General features: G+C 38.6%; 1 protein-coding gene across 4 annotated transcripts; it reads left to right on the top strand.

Annotated features, from left to right (window-relative positions):
* The first annotated feature begins 1,023 nt into the window (after positions 1-1,023).
* On the top strand, positions 1,024-20,599 carry suz12b (SUZ12 polycomb repressive complex 2 subunit b). 4 transcript variants are annotated; one of them, XM_038292829.1, is made up of 18 exons: positions 1,024-1,321; positions 1,577-1,721; positions 5,200-5,246; positions 5,345-5,409; positions 5,498-5,566; positions 5,678-5,727; positions 8,248-8,333; positions 8,419-8,641; positions 8,726-8,831; positions 8,914-9,019; positions 13,001-13,178; positions 13,637-13,681; positions 15,699-15,787; positions 16,006-16,149; positions 16,991-17,148; positions 17,344-17,542; positions 18,104-18,183; positions 18,995-20,599. In XM_038292829.1, the coding sequence occupies exons 1-18, from the start codon at positions 1,307-1,309 to the stop codon at positions 19,305-19,307; spliced, it is 2,118 nt and encodes a 705-aa protein (XP_038148757.1). In that variant the 5' UTR covers positions 1,024-1,306; the 3' UTR covers positions 19,308-20,599. The 4 variants fall into 4 exon arrangements, with proteins under 4 accessions (XP_038148757.1, XP_038148760.1, XP_038148758.1 ...); XM_038292830.1 differs by having other exon boundaries at positions 1,307-1,321; positions 15,702-15,787; positions 18,995-19,307; XM_038292832.1 differs by lacking the exon at positions 13,637-13,681 and having other exon boundaries at positions 15,702-15,787.
* Positions 20,600-20,994: the final 395 nt, after the last annotated feature.

A 20,994-nucleotide genomic window follows, 5' to 3' on the forward strand; every position in this document is an offset into this window, starting at 1 on the left:
ACTGATCCTTACCACCTTCTACAGAAGCACCATAGAGAGTGTTCTGAGCAGCTGTCTCAATGTGTGGTGTGGAGGCTGCAGCGTCTCAGACTGGAAGAAGGTGAGAAGAGTAGTGAGAACAGCAGAGAAGATCATCGGGGCTCCTCTTCCCTCCATAAAAGACATTTCATCTCAGCGCTGCGTGTCCTGAGCCCGTAACATCGTAAATGACCCCTCACACCCCCACCATGGACTGTCCTCCTTGCTGCCCTCTCCAAAGAGACTTTGAAGCATCCAATGCAGGTCCAGCAGGTTCCATAAAGGTTTCTTCCCCACTGCCATTAGACTACTGAATGATGTGTAAAATTGGTTATTGTACACACACACACACATATATATATATATATATATATATATTTTTTTTTTATGTTAGAACTGTAAATATACAGTCATACGTTTATATTACTATTTCTAATGTATTTATTACTGTTTTCAAGGCTGTACTTTAAAAAATGAAATTGTCTAGAGTTGTTTTAAACGAAATTTATTTTTTTTACACTTATGTATACAAAATGACAAAATAAATCTGTCTAATCTAATCTAAAGTATAGATACCTAAAAAGTGTACTTAAGTACAGTAACAAAGTATTTGTACTTCGATACTTGAAACCTCTGCCAATGTTTACATTTGATCACTGTAGAACTTTAAGAAATGGAAATGTCATAAGAGCAAAACAATATTCCGTTTTGTTAACACTCTATGTATAGAAAATGACAATAAAAGTTATCTAAGTCTATGTTACTAACAAAGTCTACATTTGTAGTAGCTCTCTTGTTTGCATTTTGTTTACAATTTCGTTTTTACATAACATTTATAAGAGAGGATTTTAGTCATTACTGTAACACTGTGAAGGATGTGCCACCTGGCTGTTTTGAAATGATTGCTGAATTTCCCGCAAAAAAGCGTTGGCGGCGGGGGGGGCGGGTCCCGTTATGTCCCCAGATCTTTGTCCAATAAGCCCGCTGCTCCTCTTTTATTGGTTGTCATTAGAACATTGCTCTCTGCTTTGGCCCCAACTGATGAGAGCGTTATTCAGCTCACACCAAATTATACTTCCTTACACATTACTTAATTTAACCAGGAATTAAGTTGATATCTTTTTTGTTTTTTGTATTTCAAATCAGAAGAACTGGGCGGAGCTTTTGGCGCGAGGACGCTTGTTTTTCTTTTTGTTGTGTGTTTTTTTTATTTTTTTAAGTGAACCATGCTAGCGTTGCTAGCTAATTAGCCTTCGTGTCGTTGCCTGCTCTGTCGCCCGGGACATTAATGCCATCAGCCAGGGTGGGTTACGTTTTATTTCGTGTTATATTTTACAAAGGTCCACCTGTCTTTTTTGTTTGTTTACCTAGTTGTAATTTGGCTTTAGAATTCCAAGCTTTGCTATCTCGGTTAGCCATGATGTTAGCTTTGCTAGGTTCGAAGCTAACGTATTGGTGATGGCTGGGATGCTGTTTTTGCTAAGCTAGCTAGCAGTAAATCTCACTACACGTTCTGAAGTGATTCATGTCCGAACATGAGCTTTTGTTTTCTTCCCAGAACTCAGGTCACATCATGAGCGGGACGAGCTGCAAAGCTAACAGCGCCGTGTACCCCGCTTCATCCGCGATGATGAACTCGGTGAAGAAGCCGAAGATGGAGCAGATCCAGGCCGACCATGAGCTCTTCTTACAGGCCTTTGAAAGTGAGATTCCGCCCTTCACTGTCAACCGATTAGATTCTATGGTTTCCCTTCATTCAAACCCGATTTTACTCTCAATGTTTTTATTTTTCCTTCTGTTTTTCTGTCAGGCATCCGGTCCAACAGCTCCTGTAGTGCTGTTGATGTTTTTAGCACAAAATGTAATTCTAAACTTTGTTGAAAACGCATTTATTTTTATTGTTGGGCCAAATCGGATGTTTTTTCCCCGCTTCGTTCAAAAACTGGAATTAAATAAACCATATCTTAAAGACATGTTGGAAAATGTGCAGTTAACCTATTTGTAAACAACTGATGGGGTAGAAACTTTACTATAGTTGTCCATCCAGATGCCAAATTAAAAAGCTATGATCGTATAATTGTTCCAGTGTTGTCAAGCACAGTACCCTAAAAATTGTCTGATTAATAGCTTAATTTACTCAATATTTTAAAAGGAAAATTCATTAAAAAAAAAAATGGAGGAAGCAATAAGAACATATTTAGTCACATATGGTGGTCTGTAGGGTTGGGAATTGACAAGATTCAGATTACCTTGTTGATTCTGTGAAATGATTCGGTTCTCTTATCGATTCTGTGAAACAATGAACTTGGTAAGTGCACAGTGACATTCGTCTACCTTCGCCTTGGACATTCTGTTTCTGCCTGCCTCGGCGAAAACAGAAGTCAGTGAACAGGAGCTGCCAGCCTCTGAGCAGCCAAGCTACCCGTCTCGTCACAGTCATCTAAAGCTAATGGAGAATGTATCCGTTTAATAAAATAGCATTACTGTACAATTTCGGGAAATAAACTCATCTCCCCCTGATTTAAATTAACAACTGTTACCTTTCTCTCGCTCCCTGAACTGTGGAGCAACTTGAGAGGTAGGAAATTGGTTTATTTCCAGAAATGGCATATGATTTATTAGGAACCACATTAAGCACAGCCAGTGATATAAAACTAGCTACTTACCAGAGTTGCCTTCCATGCTGGTCGTAACTTTAGTTTCTGTTCGGAAGCATCAAAAACACGGAATTTAAAACGTTTTAAAGTTAATATGTATGCCATGTTGTGTGCGCAGGTGTTTCTGCATGTTGGATATATTTCCTCCGCGGATGTAATTGACACTTTGGAATGATTGCAAAGCGCCTTGTTGCCATCTTTCGCTTCCTTAAAATGAAGCCAAACTTTCGATCGCTTTACCTGATTGGATTTTATTTTGTTTTGCTTTTCAAGAATTATGCCTGGTCACGTCGTACTTGCTTACTGAATACTGTATGCGTAACTTGCGTGAAAACCGTGATACAGGTCATGCTGCCCAGAGCTAGGATCTGGTGCTTCCTGGAACCACTAAGAGAATCATTAAGCGAGCTGCCAAACTCTGCAAAGTTCTGAACTGGAACCGGTTTTCGATTCCCATCCCTAGTCGTCTGAAAAAGCTATTCAGTCATAGTTGTGTGTAATAAGTGAGGATGTATTTTTCCAATTGGAGCTGGACAAAATCTTGCAGTAGTGATAATAGATGCAGAAATTGCAATAGTGATAATCGGGTATGATCTGTGCGCGATTTCTACATTTCTCCAATTTTTATTGTGTTTTATACTGTTTACCTCAGCATTTTGTATCCAGTGTCTTAAAAAAACTAGATTTAAAACTATGAGATTCCTGAATGACGGAGCCATGACAAATTGAGAATATGAAAGGATGGACATGTTTTGATTTTAATTTCAGTAGAATTTCATGGTTACAGTATGCTGCTAAACGGAGACAGATTGATCAGGAACATGTACCTCTTAGAGGCTAAAGGTTGGAAACTAACCTTTACTGTTTTTTTTTATGGAATATGTACCCCAGGAAAGAAATTCTCAACAGTTTGATGGGTTTTTAGGTGTAGAGTGTTTTCCTACTCTCCAACAGACAACTTGTTGTCTCTACAATAATGTTCAAATTTGCATAATTTGTCACAGAACATCTCTAACATGACGGAGGCTGCATGGATGGAACAAAAGTGAACTTAATTTTTTACTGCATCTCTAGTCAGTGGGCTGAATTATTGTCTTTGCAGACCAGTCTAGTGCAAAGACAGTTCAGATTGTTAGGATAGATGTTGAAGTTTAGATCTTCTCTGATACATTTAACATGACATAATATTTTAAACGTTCGATCTTTAAAGTAAACAAAATCTATTATGGGAAGGAGGATACATTTCTATTTTTATCTTCTTACTCGCCCTCCATGTGTCTTTTATAAAAGAGAACACTTCCAGAGTCATCACCTCTGAGTTAAATTTGTGGCCACTCTTACTGTCAGCGTTATGGATGCCTGAGCTCAAAGAAAATCTAGATTTGTTGAGCCTTCTTTGTGTTATAGAGCACATGTGACCGATGTAAACACAACATCACCTACTGGGTTTAGAGATAAATATCTCAAATACATACAGTCAGATCTACAGCACATGATGTGCTATGATGTCCTGAATCAGCCCCAAGCTGATTTCAGGTACGCTGCATTTCAATGTTTCTACTTTTACTTCTAGGTACCCCAGCTAACTCCTAAGAAACATTATTAATTCAATTCAGTTTATTTATATAACGCAAATTCACAACACATTTCATCTCAAGGCACTTTATAAGTCAACCAGATAATATAGTCAATTTGATTAAAAGTTTTCTAAGGAAAAACAGTTGGTTGCATTAACTCAAAGGCATTTCCTCACACCAAACATGCTTATAGCGACAGTGGAGAGGAAAAACTCCCTTTTAACAGGAAAAAACCTCCAGCAGAACCAGACTCGGTGTGAGCGGCCATCTGCAGAGGCCGACTGGGGTTCAAGGAGACAGAAGCAGACATAGAAACAGGGATACAAACGGCAACTGTCAACCAGCTCCACATGCGGCCCCGTCCATGAAAAGATACAGCCAGGCAGGTGAGCTCTGTACCAGCTCCTAAGTCAGAGGATGAGGAGAGCACATTCAGCCAGTCAGTCAGTCAGTCAAAGAAACAGGACTACACTAAAAAATAGACAGAGCTCAAAAACATATTTACAAAGGTGTTGATGGGTTACGTTTCTAAAGATGTCATACCTGCTATAGTGGGTATGCATAGTGTTGAGGATGAAACCCATACAGCTGGGGGCATCAGAACATAACAAGACTTTGCAGATTATATGTTTATTATTTATATTGTTTAAGTCCACTGTCACTAAAATCCTCTAAATACCCCTTATAAAGTCAGTTCAAATGTAAAGCTGCCCACACAAAAGAGAAGGAAATCAACTAGTTTTGGTGCAGTTTTTTGGGGGGGGGCCTTTTTTGTGTTATAATCAAAGTATTGCAGGTAATTCCACGTAGAAAACCATTAAGACTCCAAGCTTCTCTATGTTAGTAACATTTTTTTAATGTGTGTTATTAGTTACACAAGGTGACAAATTTAGCAGAGCAGCCAGATTAAAACATATTCCAATCATCATTTGTCTTATCCTTTCTAGAACCTACTCAGATATACAGATTCCTGCGTACAAGGAACATCATTGCAGTAAGTAAACAGAAGTCCTTTTTATTTCACACCTTTACCCTTACTGACCTGGTTATTTAAACTTACTCGGTCTTCTTCTTTTCCTCTTTTTTTTTTAGCCCATATTTTTGCACAGGACCCTCACATTCATGTCTCACCGAAATAATCGCACAAATGCCAGAAGGTATGCAACCTGCATCATCTTCACATTTAGTCAGCAGACGTTGTTTGGAAATGTTTAAAAGTAAATAATTTCAACTGTTGACTTGCAGGAAAACATTCAAAGTGGATGATATGTTAAAGACGGCAGAGAAAATGAAGACAGAGCAGGATTCTCCAAGGTAAAAAAAGAGACCTACGATTCACTTTAAATCATTTTAAGAGACGTTTAAAAAAATAACGTCAGTCTTTTATACATTTTAATGTTTTTTTTTTTGTTTTGTTTTTTTTAGCTTGTCTTCACATCTACAGTTAACGTTCACCGGGTTCTTCCATAAGGATGGTAAGCAGGCGTTTGGTAGTCTTTTATTTTCTTGGTTAGAAAATATACAGTAGGTTTGGGTGAGGATTTGTTGGAGATATGAAAACACAGCAAAAAGTTTTAGTTTCTCATAGTGTTGCTCCGATTCCGATACCAGTATTGGATGGGGCCCCGATCCAGCACTAAAATGTTGGTATCGATATTGGCAAGTACCGACTAATATGGCCATTTTTAGAGCCAAAAGTTTATTCAACTATTGTCACCCAGTCCAGGTGTGCAATAAAAATTTGTACTGGATTCACTTTTTAATAGTCTTTTTCCTGCTTCACAAAGGTAGGCAGCAGCTTGACAAATCCATGATGGCCATTATTTTACATCCAAGTATGCAGTTCTTCATATATATACACACATCAATTTCAAACAGATGGTATCGTTATCAGCCGATACTGCACAGCCGGGTATCGGGGCCAAAATATGGCATCAGTGCAACACTAGCTTCTGATTAAAGGAAGTTGGAGGAAAAGAACACCACATGGCTGCAGCGATCTTTAATCTTTTGTATACATAAGTGTAAACAAAAATACATTTCGTTAAGAAATTAATTTAAAATATATATTTTATAATTGAATAGGTGTAATATTTACTGTAATAAATTGAAGAAGCTTGGACTGTATAAACAAACGGGTAGTTTTGTTCACCCTTCCTCAGCAAATTGTTTATGAGCTGACTCAGATGTTACCACTGGCATTTCTGTCTTGAAGTTTTCAGATATTTCAATAGATGCGAACTGATTAAGATCGGTCATTATAAAGTAATTGTTTTAGCCTGACTTTGTACACTTCTTTGGTGAACCTTTTCCTACTTTTGCACCTCCTGTTCTTTATCAGAGGTTATGTCACAAATTAATTTCCCCATTGTAAGACCAAGAAATTCCTACCTTATCTTATCCTAAAGGTTCATATAGGATTGGTACAATATTTTCTCTTGGCTGTCTTGCCTTAAGAGATCCTGGGACTTTTGACATTCAGAAGTTGAGCTTACTGAGTCTTCCTCATTCATGCTGCTTATATTTAAATGAGGAATGGAGCAATCTGACAGCTACAAATCTTCACCTGAGTTTGGAAGGCATTGTCTGGCTCTTTGTCTGCTGTTAGTCTGCCAGATCATCATAGGGTTTCCTTTCTTATGTCCCACCTCTAGGACTTAACCTTCAGCCCCTCAAAGCTTCATCTTTTTAATAACATTAGTAGCTTAGGCTTCTGGAAAATGGGCTCATAGTTATTACGTGGGTATCTATCTAATCTAAGCTCCTCAGGAAGTGCTTACCTTTGCCTCTGGTCCATTTTTATTTTGCTGCACTCACTGATGCCAAACTACACCACAGCATATCTAAAAATGGCTTAAATTAGTTTTTAGTAAAGGTTAACAGTTCATCCTTATAGCAAATGCTTTGCTTTTGTTTTATTATGTTATCATTTTACAGGGTTCCCGCAGATCCTTCAAAAGTCTCAAAAGGCATTGAATTCTTCAATATAAAACAAGGCCTTAATTGGTATTAAAATGTCTTAAATCAGTCTTTAATAGGTTTTGAAATTGTTAGCATATCATAAATACGATTTTATATTTGTAATCCATATTAAACAATAAAATAATTGACAGTATTTTTCTTACATTTACCCAACTGCTCGCTGTCACCATTGCTGGTTCCGTCCCGATAGCGGAACCAATAAAAAAAAGATGTTGCGGCCGGACCTTAGGATGATGTGACAGTAACTTTTTATTTGGACAACACGGGGAAGTCTTAAATTCAATGAAAAATTGGCTCTCCGTCCAGGAGTTGTCTGCATGGCTAAAACCACTACCAAGGAATGTAGATGATGATGTGTATGATGGGAATCAAGGCAGTGGAGACACATGTGCAAAGCGAGAAACTCAAAGCTTCAAAATCAAGTTATGGAGAAGCAGCAGTATTTCTCCGTCCTGTTCCACCCTTGTCTCTGTAAAGCCTCCACAGTCACATCAACAACAGCACCAGTAGAACCAAATCTCAGGAAAATGTTTGGTGGTAACGCCACTAATGAAAGTAGGGGGATTGAGTAGGGAACAAAACAAAGTTGGTTAATTCAGTTCAGTAGTTGTTAAAAATATATCTGTTATTTGTTTGTTTTTAGCTTTCTTCCTATATGGAAAGTCTTTCAAAATTTGAAACACATCTACTGGGCTAGAAATTAATGCTTTATGTTAAAATAAACATTTGGGGTAAATCTGTCGCTACCAGGATTTTGTCGTGTTTATTGTAAAGTTGGTCTTAAATTTTTATTTTTAGTGTCATTAAAAAGTCTTGAATTTAACTTTCCTTATGCTGTAGTAACTGTTTTAAAGCTTTGTGTGATTAGACCTGTTTATTTGAACGATTTTTTAAGAAGCGAGACATTGTTTTAGTTGGTGTTACAAACGCTACGAATGGATGTCTTCCTACCGTGAATGTATTTAGCGAATTGAAGGGTTAATATCAATGCTTTTATTTTTGTCCTTCTACAGAAAAGCCATCTCAGAACTCAGAAAATGAGCAACATTCTGTGTCTCTAGAGGTGCTACTTGTCAAAGTCTGCCATAAAAAACGAAAGGTACAGTGTACTGCCTCGTTACTGAAGCTGCTTATTCCGCTATGTTGTCCTTGCTGATGGTTTTCATGGTTCTCTGCTCATTCAGGATGTCAGCTGCCCTATAAAACAAGTGCCTACCGGTAAAAAGCAGGTGCCTTTGAATCCTGACTCTAAGCAGACCAAGCTGGGCTCCTGCCCCTCTTTACTGGTCCCCAGCAATGAGTTTGAGCCCAGCAACAGTCACATGGTGAAGTCCTACTCGCTCCTCTTCAGGGTGTCACGCACTGGGAGAAGCGGCCTGGTCAACGGGGAGGTCAATGAGAACATAGGTGTGTCAATTTTTGATGCATAAAATTTTATGTATTATATTTTTTTATTCACACAATTTTAATCCCCCCTTAAACCCACCCCAGATGTAACAGAAACTCCTAGTAGAAAAAAAAGAAGTTCAGCCCACAGAGAGGAGGCAGGGACCACAGAGACCTACATCGCACAGATGACAGTTTTTGATAAAAATCGGTAAGTAGTTTTGGCCCAATTTCTCCTGTTTGTTCCCCTTTGGGTGCATGTTTAAATTCTCAGAGTTGTGGTTCTGCTACAGGAGGCTGCAGCTGCTGGATGGCGAGTACGAAGTGTCAATGCAAGGGTTGGATGAAAGTCCTGTGAGCAAAAAACGAGCCACATGGGAAACGATCCTTGATGGCAAGGTAGGTGACCTGAGTGGGTCTTCATTTCTTCTTGCCTCCTAGCTTATGACCTCTTACACCTTTTAGCATTTTCCAGTTGCTTTGTCATCAGCTGTAGGTGCATAGTACTGGTTTAGACATAAACCTGTGCATGTACCCAGAATATGAAGTTGGCTCTGTATGTTTTTGGTTCAGATATTTGCTTCACTGTTATAACATCAATATATATCAAATGTTTTAAGCATCTTTACTCACAAACCTGGCATAAGCCAGGGTTCAATTCTATTCGGTTCAGTTTATTTATATAGCGCCAATTCACAACACCTGTCAACTTAAGGCACTTTACAGTTCAACCAGATCATACAGTGTAATTGGTTCAAAGTTTTCTATCTAAGGAAAACCAGTTGATTGCATCGACTCATTGACTCCAATGCAATCCCTGACACTAAGCATGCTTGTAGCGACGGTGGAGAGGAAAAACTCCCTTTTAACAGGAAGAAACCTCCAGCAGAACCAGGCTCAGTGTGAGCGGCCATCTGCAGAGGCCGACTGGGGTTCAAGGAGACAGAAGCAGATATTCAAAAAGCAGCTGTAAAAGGCGGCCCAGTCTGGAAAACACACAGCCAGACAGACAAGCTCCGAGCCAGCTCCCATGTCAGAGGATGAAGAGCATATCCAGCAAATCAAAGTCAAAGAAACAGGACTACATTGGAAAAAACAGGCAGATCTCTAACATCTATAAACAAGGGTGTTGATGGCAGCAGACCCGCAAATATTTCTGTCCAGGATGGAGTCACAGCCAAACAGGAACAGACGAGGCAAAGCTACTATGAGAAAAAGCAGAGAGTTAGTTATTGAACTCATAGATTCTGCCGAGTGAGAGAATAGAGATAGAATGATGAAATGGGGTCCCTATGTCCTCCAGAAGTCTAAGCCTATAGCAGCATAACTATAGAGATAGCTCAGGATAACCTGAGCCACTCTAACTATAAGCTTTATCAAAAAGGAAAGTTTTAAGCCTACCCTTAAAAGTAGACAGGGTGTCTGCCTCACGGACTAAAACTGGTAGTCGGTTCCACAGGAGAGGAGCCTGATAACTAAAAGATCTGCCTCCCATTCTACTTTTAGAAAGTCTAGGAACCAGCAGTAAACCTGCAGATTGAGAGCGAAGTGCTCTGTTAGGAACATAAGGAACAATCAGATCTCTGATATAAGATGGAGCTTGGCCATTTAAGGCTTTATATGCGAGAAGGAGGATTTTAAATTCTATTCTGGATTTAACAGGAAGCCAATGAAGAGAAGCCAGGATAGGAGAGATGTGATCTCTCTCTTTAATTTTCATCAGAACTCTGGCTGCAGCATTTTGGATCAGCTGAAGGCTTTTAACTACAGTTTGTGGACTTCCTGATAGTAAAGAATTACAATAGTCCAGCCTTATAGTAACAAATGCATGGACTAGTTTCTCAGCATCACCCCTGGACAGGAGATTTCTAATTTTTGCAATATTCCGCAGATGAAAGAAGGAAATTCTAGAAACCTCTTTGATATGGGATTTAGATGACAGGTCCTGATCAAAAATAACACCAAGATTTTTTACTTTATTATCTGAAATCAGTTTAATCCCATCCAAATGAAGTGACTGACTAATCAGCTTCTTTTTCAGAGACTCTGGTCCAAAGACTATAACTTCTGTTTTGTCTGCATTCAGAAGCAGAAAGTTAAGAGTCATCCAGGTTTTTATGTCTTCAAGACATGCCTTTAATCTATGTAATGGGTTAGCTTCATCTGGATTTATAGACAGATATAGCTGGGTATCATCAGCATAACAGTGGAAATTAATCCCATGCTGTCTAATAACTCTACCGATTGGGAGCATGTATATAGTGAAGAGAATTGGTCCTAGCACTGATCCCTGTGGTACTCCACAGGTAACCTTTGAGCGTGTTGAAGATCTATCATTAACATGAACAAACTAAATTCGATCAGATAGATAAGATTTAAACCAGTCTAGAGCTGTTCCTTTAATTCCAACAAAATATTCAAGTCTTTCTAAAAGAATATTATGATCAAATGCAGCACCGAGATCTAACAGGACAAGCACAGATACAAGTCTATGATCTGAGGCCATGATAATATCATTAGCAACCTTCACCAGAGCTGTTTCAGTGCTATGATGAGCCCTAAAGCCAGACTGAAACTCTTCAAAAAGTTCATTATGGTGTAAGTGATTACAAATTTTTTTGGCAACTACTTTCTCAAGAATTTTAGATAAGAAAGGAAGATACAGGGTGATACTCCAAGTTCAATTTAAATTCTACACAACATCCACCTGGAAAGACTTTGTAAAAGAGAGGGACGTTCAGTAAAATTCCTCGAAATGATCGGGTAAATCACCAAGTGGCACCTGCCTACCATGTCGAGCTTTTAGCCCATCTCAGCAGCTGTGACGTATCACATGTGCATATATTTACTTAACATTTGTAAGAGGCAAGTACTTCATTAACGATTGTCTTCCTGATATATTTTAGATGAAAGCATTTCTCTCCATTCAGAGTTGAACAGCCATGAATCCGGGTTCCTAAATAGTGAAAAGTGAAAGTGAAAGCCCTTTGGGAAACTCCTCCAACTCCCATTGTCATTGTGACACAGCACACACAAGTGAACACTGCACACCATGAAATTGCATTTATGCCTCACCCGTGCAAGGGGGCAGCCCTCAAAGGCGCCCCAAGGGAGCAGTGTGGCGGGACGGTACCATGCTCAGGGTACCTCAGTCATGGAGGAGGATGGGGGAGAGCGCTGGTTAATTGCTCCCCCCACCAACCTGGCGGGTCGGGAGTCGAACCGGTAACCTTTGGGATCCAAGTCTGACACCCTACTTTGTCGTCATTGTCGCCAAGTTCTGCAGCAGTAATGCCAAGCTTTTCAGCTTCAGCCACTTTATCGTGGAGTCTACAAGTATGTCCACCGGTGAAGCCTTGTTTGGTTTGTTTCAACTTGACATCATACACATGAGTGCAGTTTGAAAGGGATCTGCATCGGAGGCTCATGCATCTACCGGCTTCTGGCAGGATGTAGATTAGGGGACAAATCTTCATCTGCCTGCAATGTCATTTACTCACTGTTAGGCTCAGAAAAGATAAATTGTCATTTATTCCTGGTTCATGATTTTTGAAGAAAAAGCACCAAGGGATATGGGATGGCCATTCCAGAACAGTGTAATTGTTCCTCTGCATGAATGCCTGAGTGGATTTGGAGCGACGTTTTGGATCATTGTCTTGCTGAAATGTTCATCCCTGGCGTAACTTCAACTTCGTACCTGATTCTTGAACATTTTTCTCAAGAATCTGCTGATATTGAGTGGAATCCATGCGACCCTCAACTTTAAATCTCTGAGACAACTTTTTGTTTCCTTCCCCTGAAAGACTACGTTGAACTATCTTTGTTTTCAGATCATTGGAGAGTTGTTTTGAGGTGCTCATGATGAATCTTAAGAGGAGAATCAAACAGGAGAACAACTTTCATTTGGTCACTTTAAATACATTTTCTCATGATTGGATGCACCTGGCTATGAAGTTCAAATCATAATGAAGCTACCAAACCAATTTTGTGTTTCAGTAAGTCAGTGAAAAGTAGTTAAGTGTATTCAAATCAATAAAATGATTAGGGTACACACGTTTTTGCACCAGTCAAATTTTGTTTTAATGCATATTGCACATTTTCTGTTAGTCAAATAAACCTCAATTCAATACTAAAATATTACTGAGTCCATCAGTTATTAGATATATCAAACTGAAATAGCTGTTGCAAACACCCAAATATTTGGAAATAAAAATAATTAAGATTAATAGGATTCCCCAAACTTTTTTGAGGAACCCTATTTTTTGGACTGTATCTCATCGCATCCAATATTGGCTACATTATTGCATCTGATCAGTGTTCTGTGACAGCAGAAAGAAAGCAGCCGTGTGATCAAACTCTTACTCTGTATGTGCCCCACAGAGAATCCCACCATTTGAGACGTTTTCTCAGGGACCAACACTGCAGTTTACACTGCGTTGGACAGGTGATGCCAGTGCGAAGTCCACCGCCCCGGTAGCCAAGCCTCTTGCAACTCGCAACTCAGAAACCACCAGCCCAATGGAGACCCGGACCAGCCACCACCGCGCAGCCCTTATGAGTACGTATAGAACCATTTCAAGCTGTGGTCGCTTATAGAGTTGTACATGGGTATATTTAAATGTCAATAGTCCAGCCTTAAAGTTTTAGTTAGATCTTTGATTTGGTGTAAATGTCTTTACATACCTTGTTTCATACCTTTACATATAACAATAAGTCCAGTCTAAATGTCTTGAATGACACAACCTATGTCTATTAGATCTGAGACAACTGACCAAATGGTTCTAGTATATATGTGGCGTTATGTGTTTAGGTCTAAAATGGAGAGAAACTGTAGCCATTGAGTCCCTTTCAGAGATATTTGTGTTGAGTATATTTTTATAATTATTTATAAGTCATTCTTGGAAATCACACCAATTTTTCTTCTCTAAACTTTCCTGATTAAGTATATTCAGTTTATTGTCTTGCAGAAAATAAATTAGTTGGTCATTACATAATCCTATTTCTGTTGCTTCTCAGAGAAACATTCAACAGAGATCAACTCATGTAGCACACAACTAAAGTGTAAGCACTTTCTTTTTTGCTTCATATTCCGTCCTAAAGATCCCGTCCTAATGATATATATATATAAATATATACTAGGGATGCACTGAAAAAAAAATCAGGTTTTTTTCTGATGCTTTTAGTTAAGAGTTTAAAATTGTAAACAATGCTTCACACGTTACAAAGATATGAATTTAAAAGTTTATTAAAGGAATAGGTCAAAGGCAGTCATGAAAAGGAAGTGAGAATTAGGTCATTTGAGGGGCTTTGGTGAGGGAAAACTGTTAAAACCAACTCTGGACCACCAAGATGAAACCTGTCACAAGTAAAATAAAGAATGAAGAAATATGTAAGAGGGTGATGGGTTTAATAGGAGGAAGATTGGAACATGACGGTGAAGCTTGGGCAGACTGGGTCTAAGTAGGCTGCTGGGCAATCTGAGCTTGGTGTTACTCCCCTTGACCCAAGTTGACACATTAAACTAATTTAGGGACGTAATCTAATTATTAAAAAGCAATCCTCTCATAACAACCTTAAACCTTTCTTGGATATTGAGCTACTATAACAGCCAAGAAACCTGGCGAAACCTTGTATTGTTGAATTAAGCAGTAGTTCTCGAAATGTGGCATGCATCCCTCTGTTAATCAGAGCTGTTCTGATGTCCTGTCCTGTTTACAGTCCTAATTAAACATACATTTTATGTATTTCTACACTGCAAAAAATTGGAGAGGGAAGATCATGACACGATAGCTGACTATTATGCGCTATATTTCAGTGCTTTAAAATACGGTTGCACTGACAGTTTTTTTTATTTTAGACAATTGGCTTTGTACCAAATCAGAAAATAAGCAAAAAAAAAAAAAAGGACCAGCATTGGTGAATATTTGAGACAGCAGGTTATATATAAATATATATTTTTTTAAAGATTGGTGATCGAGCAAAAAACAGCAGTCGGTGCAGCACCACTTTAGAATTCAAGCCAAACCCAGAATGAGGTGCAATAAAATGGAAAAATACATTGAAATTTGACAAAAATTAAAACAGAACTTTTTTTTTTATTTCCCCAACCAATTTTGCAATTTTATTTGGATTTGAATTAACTACATAGATGTGGATGTTTCACTCCAGGGTCTTTAAAAGCTTGTTGTCCAGTCTATTGTCGCAGGACTTTACATGTACTTCTGGCAGCAGGCATTTGGTTCTATCTATACATCTTTCTTGCCTAAAGGGCCAAGTCAGTATCTTACTCCTTTTAAATGTAGCATAAACAAAATTAAATGCTTCTGTGATTTGAGAATAGTATTTTTTTTTTTTTACACACGATTATAATGCAAAAGCATTTAATTACCCAGCCCTAACTTAAATGAACATTCAGCAAACTCTCTGCTAATGATCAGAGAATGTCTACAGTTCCCTGTGAGTCAGTAGCTGGTTAGAAAAGTCTGGAAAATCCAGTGGGCTCTATACACAACTCCACTACTTGCTGAACTTAAGGCAGCCCTTCCTGTCTTTCATTACTAGATGAACTGATTAATCCAGGTGTGCCTGGCTGTGGTTGCCGAGGTCAGACACACCTTAATCAGTTCATCCAGTAGAAAAAGGCAGGAGACATAAGAGCTTCTTTAAGTTCAGGAAGTAGTAGAGTTGTGCATAACTGGAGATGAGTTGAAAGGAAGCATCTTAGGAATAAGTAGATAAGAAGATGATCGGCATCTGCTTCCAGACCAACATGAGGAGCATTTTGCTAGAAAATAGTCTCTCTGAAGGAGCTTATAAGCTTTAGAAACACTTTAGAAAAGCTTTAGAAACACTAAAAAGAGAGCTGAAAAGCCTGATTGGTGCATCTCGAGTATAGACCTAAATGTTTCTGTTAAGGTGGTATAGCAGTGCTGTATGATATGTCGTCTGGAAGGGACTTCTCCAATGTTCAGATTTATTTTGCATATTTTGGGGTAATGGAAAGGTCATACATACCAGTTTCCTTTGAATGCACAATATTTTAGACCAAAAAATTAACTTCTGCATCTGTTCCTGTCAGCAGTGAAAGAGTCAGTCAGCACAGACACTCAGACGAGGAAAGAGCAGGTCTCGTCTGAGCCGCGGCAGAAGCTCCGTATATTTTATCAGGTACACCACATACTAAGGAGAACACTGGGCTTTGGATTTAACCATCTGTTCAGACATTTTGGGGAAATAATGATTTGTTAATTTTGACATTGATAGAGGGAAGTTGTTTGATATTTAACCCTGACGGTAGCAGTGATTCATTTCTTTTTAATTCATTTTTACATCTGCTGGGGGATAAACCTGTTCTTGTAGTAATTCTGAATTGTGTTCTTCATTAGTTCCTCTACAACAATAACACACGGCAGCAGACTGAGGCCAGAGATGATCTCCACTGTCCCTGGTGTACTCTGAACTGCAGTAAACTCTACAGCCTGCTAAAACACCTCAAGCTCTCCCACTCGCGCTTCATTTTCAACTATGTGGTAAGGAACGGGTTTGAACTTCTGTTTTAAAGGGTTTTAATTCCCCATTGCTAGTAATATCAGGTACACTGAAGAAGAGAAACATTGGAGTATCCCATCCTCAGTACCAATGCATCCCTGAACTCCATACAGAGACGTCATGTAATGTCTTTTATTTTGCATGAACACAATAATCAGAACAATGTAAAGTCCAGCAGCTCCTCTTAAAATTAATGTTCCTCCTGGATTACAGAATGTTTCACCTGGATTACAGAAAGAACGAGTCCTACAAGTATAATAAAGTGGAATGGTTCTAGTTAGATTAAGCCATTTCTCTTGACTAAACGTAGGGATCTTCCTTAAAATGTTGCAGACAATACTGTTGGACTGAAACAATTAATCGTGATTAATTGATTATTGAAATAACCATCAACTAATGTAGTATTCGATAAATCGTTAACTGGAGTATAGAGACTAAAACATGTCTTTAGCTGACAGAGCAAACCACTTAGAGTAGTAATTATGCCAAGATTGTTAAAATAGATATTTTGTATTTAAGATAGAAAAAAAAAATTGTCCATCAATGTGGTCTATCCAGAACTAGAGTGGAAAAGTTTTAGTTTCCCCAGGTTTAATTTCCTAAAAAATATTTAGGGAACCTTTGGCTAACCGATTATTAATCGAAAAATGATCTACAGATTTATCGATTTGCAAAATAATCGTTCGTTGCAGACCTACAATACTGTCCCTAATAAAGATGTTTAGGCTTTTAAAGTCTAGTTTTTGATTTTATACAAAAGCCTTCCTTTATTAAATGAAATGTCATGATTCTCTTATCCTTTCCTGTTTCCACTATGTTCAGCCTCACCCTAAAGGAGCGAGGATAGACGTGTCCATCAATGAATGCTATGATGGCTCCTATGTTGGCAACCCTCAGGACATCCACAGCCAGCCCGGCTTTGCTTTTAGCCGAAATGGACCAGTCAAAAGAACCGCGGTTACTCACATACTGGTTTCCAGGTAAACTTTGCTCGTGTTCAACCGCTAGCTCTGTCTTTGCAGCTGTTCCTGTTTATTTATGAAGTTCTAAGACATGTCATCCTAGTAGGCGGTTATACAGCATGTTTGGTCAAAAATTATACAGTTTATTGAGATGATTGCTCAGTCAATAAAAATTTTAGTAGCTTCACACTCCGAGCCTTCTTATTTTGATAGGCCCAAAAGGACCAAACCAAGTTTGTCTGAGTTCTTGGAGTCTGAGGATGGAGAGCTGGAGCAGCAGAGGACATACGTCAGTGGACACAACAGGCTCTACTTCCACAGCGACAGCTGCATGCCCCTGCGGCCTCAAGAGATGGACGTGGACAGCGAGGACGAGAGGGACCCAGAGTGGCTCAGAGAGAAGACCGCCACGGTGAGAAGATGAGGCCATGCTCTGTCTTCTGAACTTTGACCTTAACTTGGGTCAATAATGTCTTCTCGATGGGTGTCAATTAAGCTTTAAGTTGTCATTTAATTAAGTGGCTTCTTGTGAATATTTTGCTCTCCTTAATTTGACTGAATGCACAGACCACAGCATCTTGCAAACTTTTCGTACATTTAGACATGTTACAAATTCAGTCTATTTTATAGGCCAAGGCAAGACTTCAAGGGGGTAAAAACGATTCATGGTTTTTATTTTTAAAAAGCTGAAAAGTCTATGTGACTTGCGACCCGTCCGTGGTGTTCCCCATCTTTCAGTCAAAGATTGGTTCATCTGAGTGATGAGGGGGAGAAGATCGATTAATGGGTTAAAAGTTTACATTTATTGACTGCTTTTTGGGTTAAATTTTAAAGCAGGGATGGCGTTTTTTTTCTTTTTTGCCAAGCACCTGATTTATTTTGTATTTTTGCATTTAGGACAAAAAGTTTAATTCAACTTCCCACCTAAACAAATCCTACACAACTTATTTTTTTTTTTTGTGTGTGTGCGTAGCAACTGGATGAGTTCACAGACGTCAACGAGGGAGAGAAGGAGGTGATGAAGCTCTGGAACCTGCATGTAATGAAGCACGGGTGAGTTGATCATTCAGCTCAGCGAGACGTGGTTTTATATATATATATCTATATATATATATAGATATATATATATAGATATATATATATCTATATCTCCAAAGGCAAGTCAACAAAACACAGTATACTTTAGAAAAGGTGGCTATGATCACATGCACATAGCACACAGCTTTATGCATTATAACACTACACAGATACATTTATATACAATTATTCTAACAATATTGTTTTTTAAGCCAAGACCAGTAAGACAGACGGGGACAGAAATCTTAACTTAAAATCTTAGGAGATTTTGTGAGAATTTATTTGGGAGCTTTAATTATGAGTTGTTTCACTAATTTATTATGATTTGTGAACATAGTCTCTCAGGCTTAGATGTCTTTGTCTTACACATGAAAATTGTATGATTATTTAAAAGAAAAAAGAAAAATGCAAAGAAAATGAAAAAGCAAATATAAGGAGGGGCAGAGAATCATCCAGTAAAATGAGCATTTAACTTTTTACTGATTTCCTGGCTGTTTGCTACATACATATAAAGCTCTGGCGAATTTCCCCCTACTTAATGTGTTGTCTGTCATTGTGAAAATGCTTTTTTTTTTTTTACTTGTCTAAGGGGAAGAAAAGTTTAAGAACATTAGATGGATTTTGTGCCCCCTTCACTGACTTTGGGCCCAATTAGGGTTTGCATTCCACAGTTTGAGAACCAGCTGCAAAATGAATGTATGGGAACTGAATTCAAATGTTCCAATGCTAGCTCTATAAACCGTTTGGAAGACTTACTTTTTCCTCTTTTTCTTTTTTTCCTATCTAGCTTGATAGCGGACAACCAGATGCCTCAAGCCGTCATGCTTTTCGTTGAGAAGTGCGGTGCTCACATCATCCGTCGCAACCTTTGCCGCAACTTCCTCTTGCACTTGGTCAGCATGCACGACTTCAACCTGGTGGTTACAAAAGACATCGACGACGCCATGATAGCCCTGCGAAAAATTCAAGACTCGCTGCCGGACACCAAGGAGGAGCAGCAGGATGACATGTTGGGATCAGTGGGAGTCTACAACAGCAGCACAGTCACATCCAGCGGAGGGAAGCAGGGCAAGAGGACAAAAAGTGCTCTGACAGACTGATGGCAGTGTGGATATGACCTGAGGGTTTATGGTTTTTATATTCTGGTAAATTAAGGAACTTTTCCAACCCTTTGGTGCTTACACATGATAACAAACTGGTAGTCAGAGGATGTGAGCTGACCAGGGCTGAGGCTGAACAGGTTTCTGAAACTTGTGAACTGAACCAAATATGTAAAATATGACAGTGAATCACCCAGGTCTGCTCAAACCCAGAGTTTCAGGCCCCAAGACGAGCCTTTTACCTTTCATTGTAGGGGCCACAAAGGTCCCTATTCATTGATGGGAGAAAGAACAGTGTCTTCTCTTGTGGCACAACTGTTTCCACCAAGTAGTGGAGGATTGTATGAAGGCTACAGGTAGAAGTGTACTGAGAACGTTGTCAACGTTTGTACAAAAAATGTAACAATGTTTATAACTGAGGGGATTATTTTAGCACTTGGTTTTATTTAGAAAGTTTAATCTGAACTTTAAAAAGTAATGTTTCACATCAAATTTTGAGAATAGTTAAATTGGCCGTGGATTGAGTGTAATTTAAATGGTCTAAACGGATAAACGTGGCCTATGGAAGAAAATCAATTTTCTATGTTAAAGCCTGGAATGAATCCTGCATAGCTTGTGTTTGGGATCCCGACGTTGTTAATGTCGGCAAGTTATTACGAAAAAAGTGTTTTTAGTATGAGCTTCGATCATTAACCTGGCAAATCTGATCAATGCAAATTTGGTTTTCATCCCTATTGTGTTTTTGTCAAAAAGAATGCATTGGAGTATTTTTTGTTCCCTAGAAACCAGCAGCACATTACTCTGTTGCATGTTCAGTGAGTAGTATCAATAATAGCATTCTTGGTTTTCTCACGTCAGCTTCTGCATCGTTTCCTATTTTAATTCACTATTGATTTAAAAGGCATCATCTGTAGCGGAGTTAAATAATGTATTCATGTAATCACACGAGCAGTTTTTAGGTGTTTCCTTTTCCTGGTGTAGTTACAAACAGGTTCTCTCTAATAGCAATAGGCTATTTATTTTAATGGTTGAAAGTTGTTAGATACAGTTTATACCAAAGGGGAGTACTTTCATCATTTTCTTCTTCATTTTAATTACATCAAACCTTTCTTCATCAAAAAAATCCTTTCTGTGCACATAAAACCAACGGTCATATTCTTTATCAGACAGCCAGACTATCCATGTAGTTCTTTCTCTTCTCATTGAAGCTGATATATTAATCATTGGTGTCTAAACACATCGTGAACTTTTGAGTATTTTATATGTAAGGAAATAAAATACATTTTCCCTTATCCCAGCTTGTGATGATTTCTATACATTTACATGGGAATTAGTCCCATTTCTACTTTGAAGTATGGCTTTGAAAGCAGTGGTCATTAAGCAGTTTGGCCCTGAATTCTTTATGATTTCAATTTTATCCTGAGTCCTTGAATTTGTGAAGAGAACTAATGAATTTACTTTAATAATTTTACTTTTTTTAGACCAAGTATCCGATCTTGGTGTGGGGTTTAGTATAGTGATGAGTGCCCCGTTTGTTACATGCGCGACCGGCTGGTGAATATTTTCAGTCATCCAGGTCAAAGTCTATGGAGGACCAACTCTGCCAGAAACTGCAGAAATGTAAAAAGGGCAGGCAGAAATAAATGGAGGCGAAGAAATATCTAGGGTAAAAAAGTACAAAGGAAGA

This window comes from Cyprinodon tularosa, unplaced genomic scaffold (assembly GCF_016077235.1).
Source record: "Cyprinodon tularosa strain WSP-4 unplaced genomic scaffold, ASM1607723v1 ctg318, whole genome shotgun sequence".
NCBI classification, from domain to species: domain Eukaryota; kingdom Metazoa; phylum Chordata; class Actinopteri; order Cyprinodontiformes; family Cyprinodontidae; genus Cyprinodon; species Cyprinodon tularosa.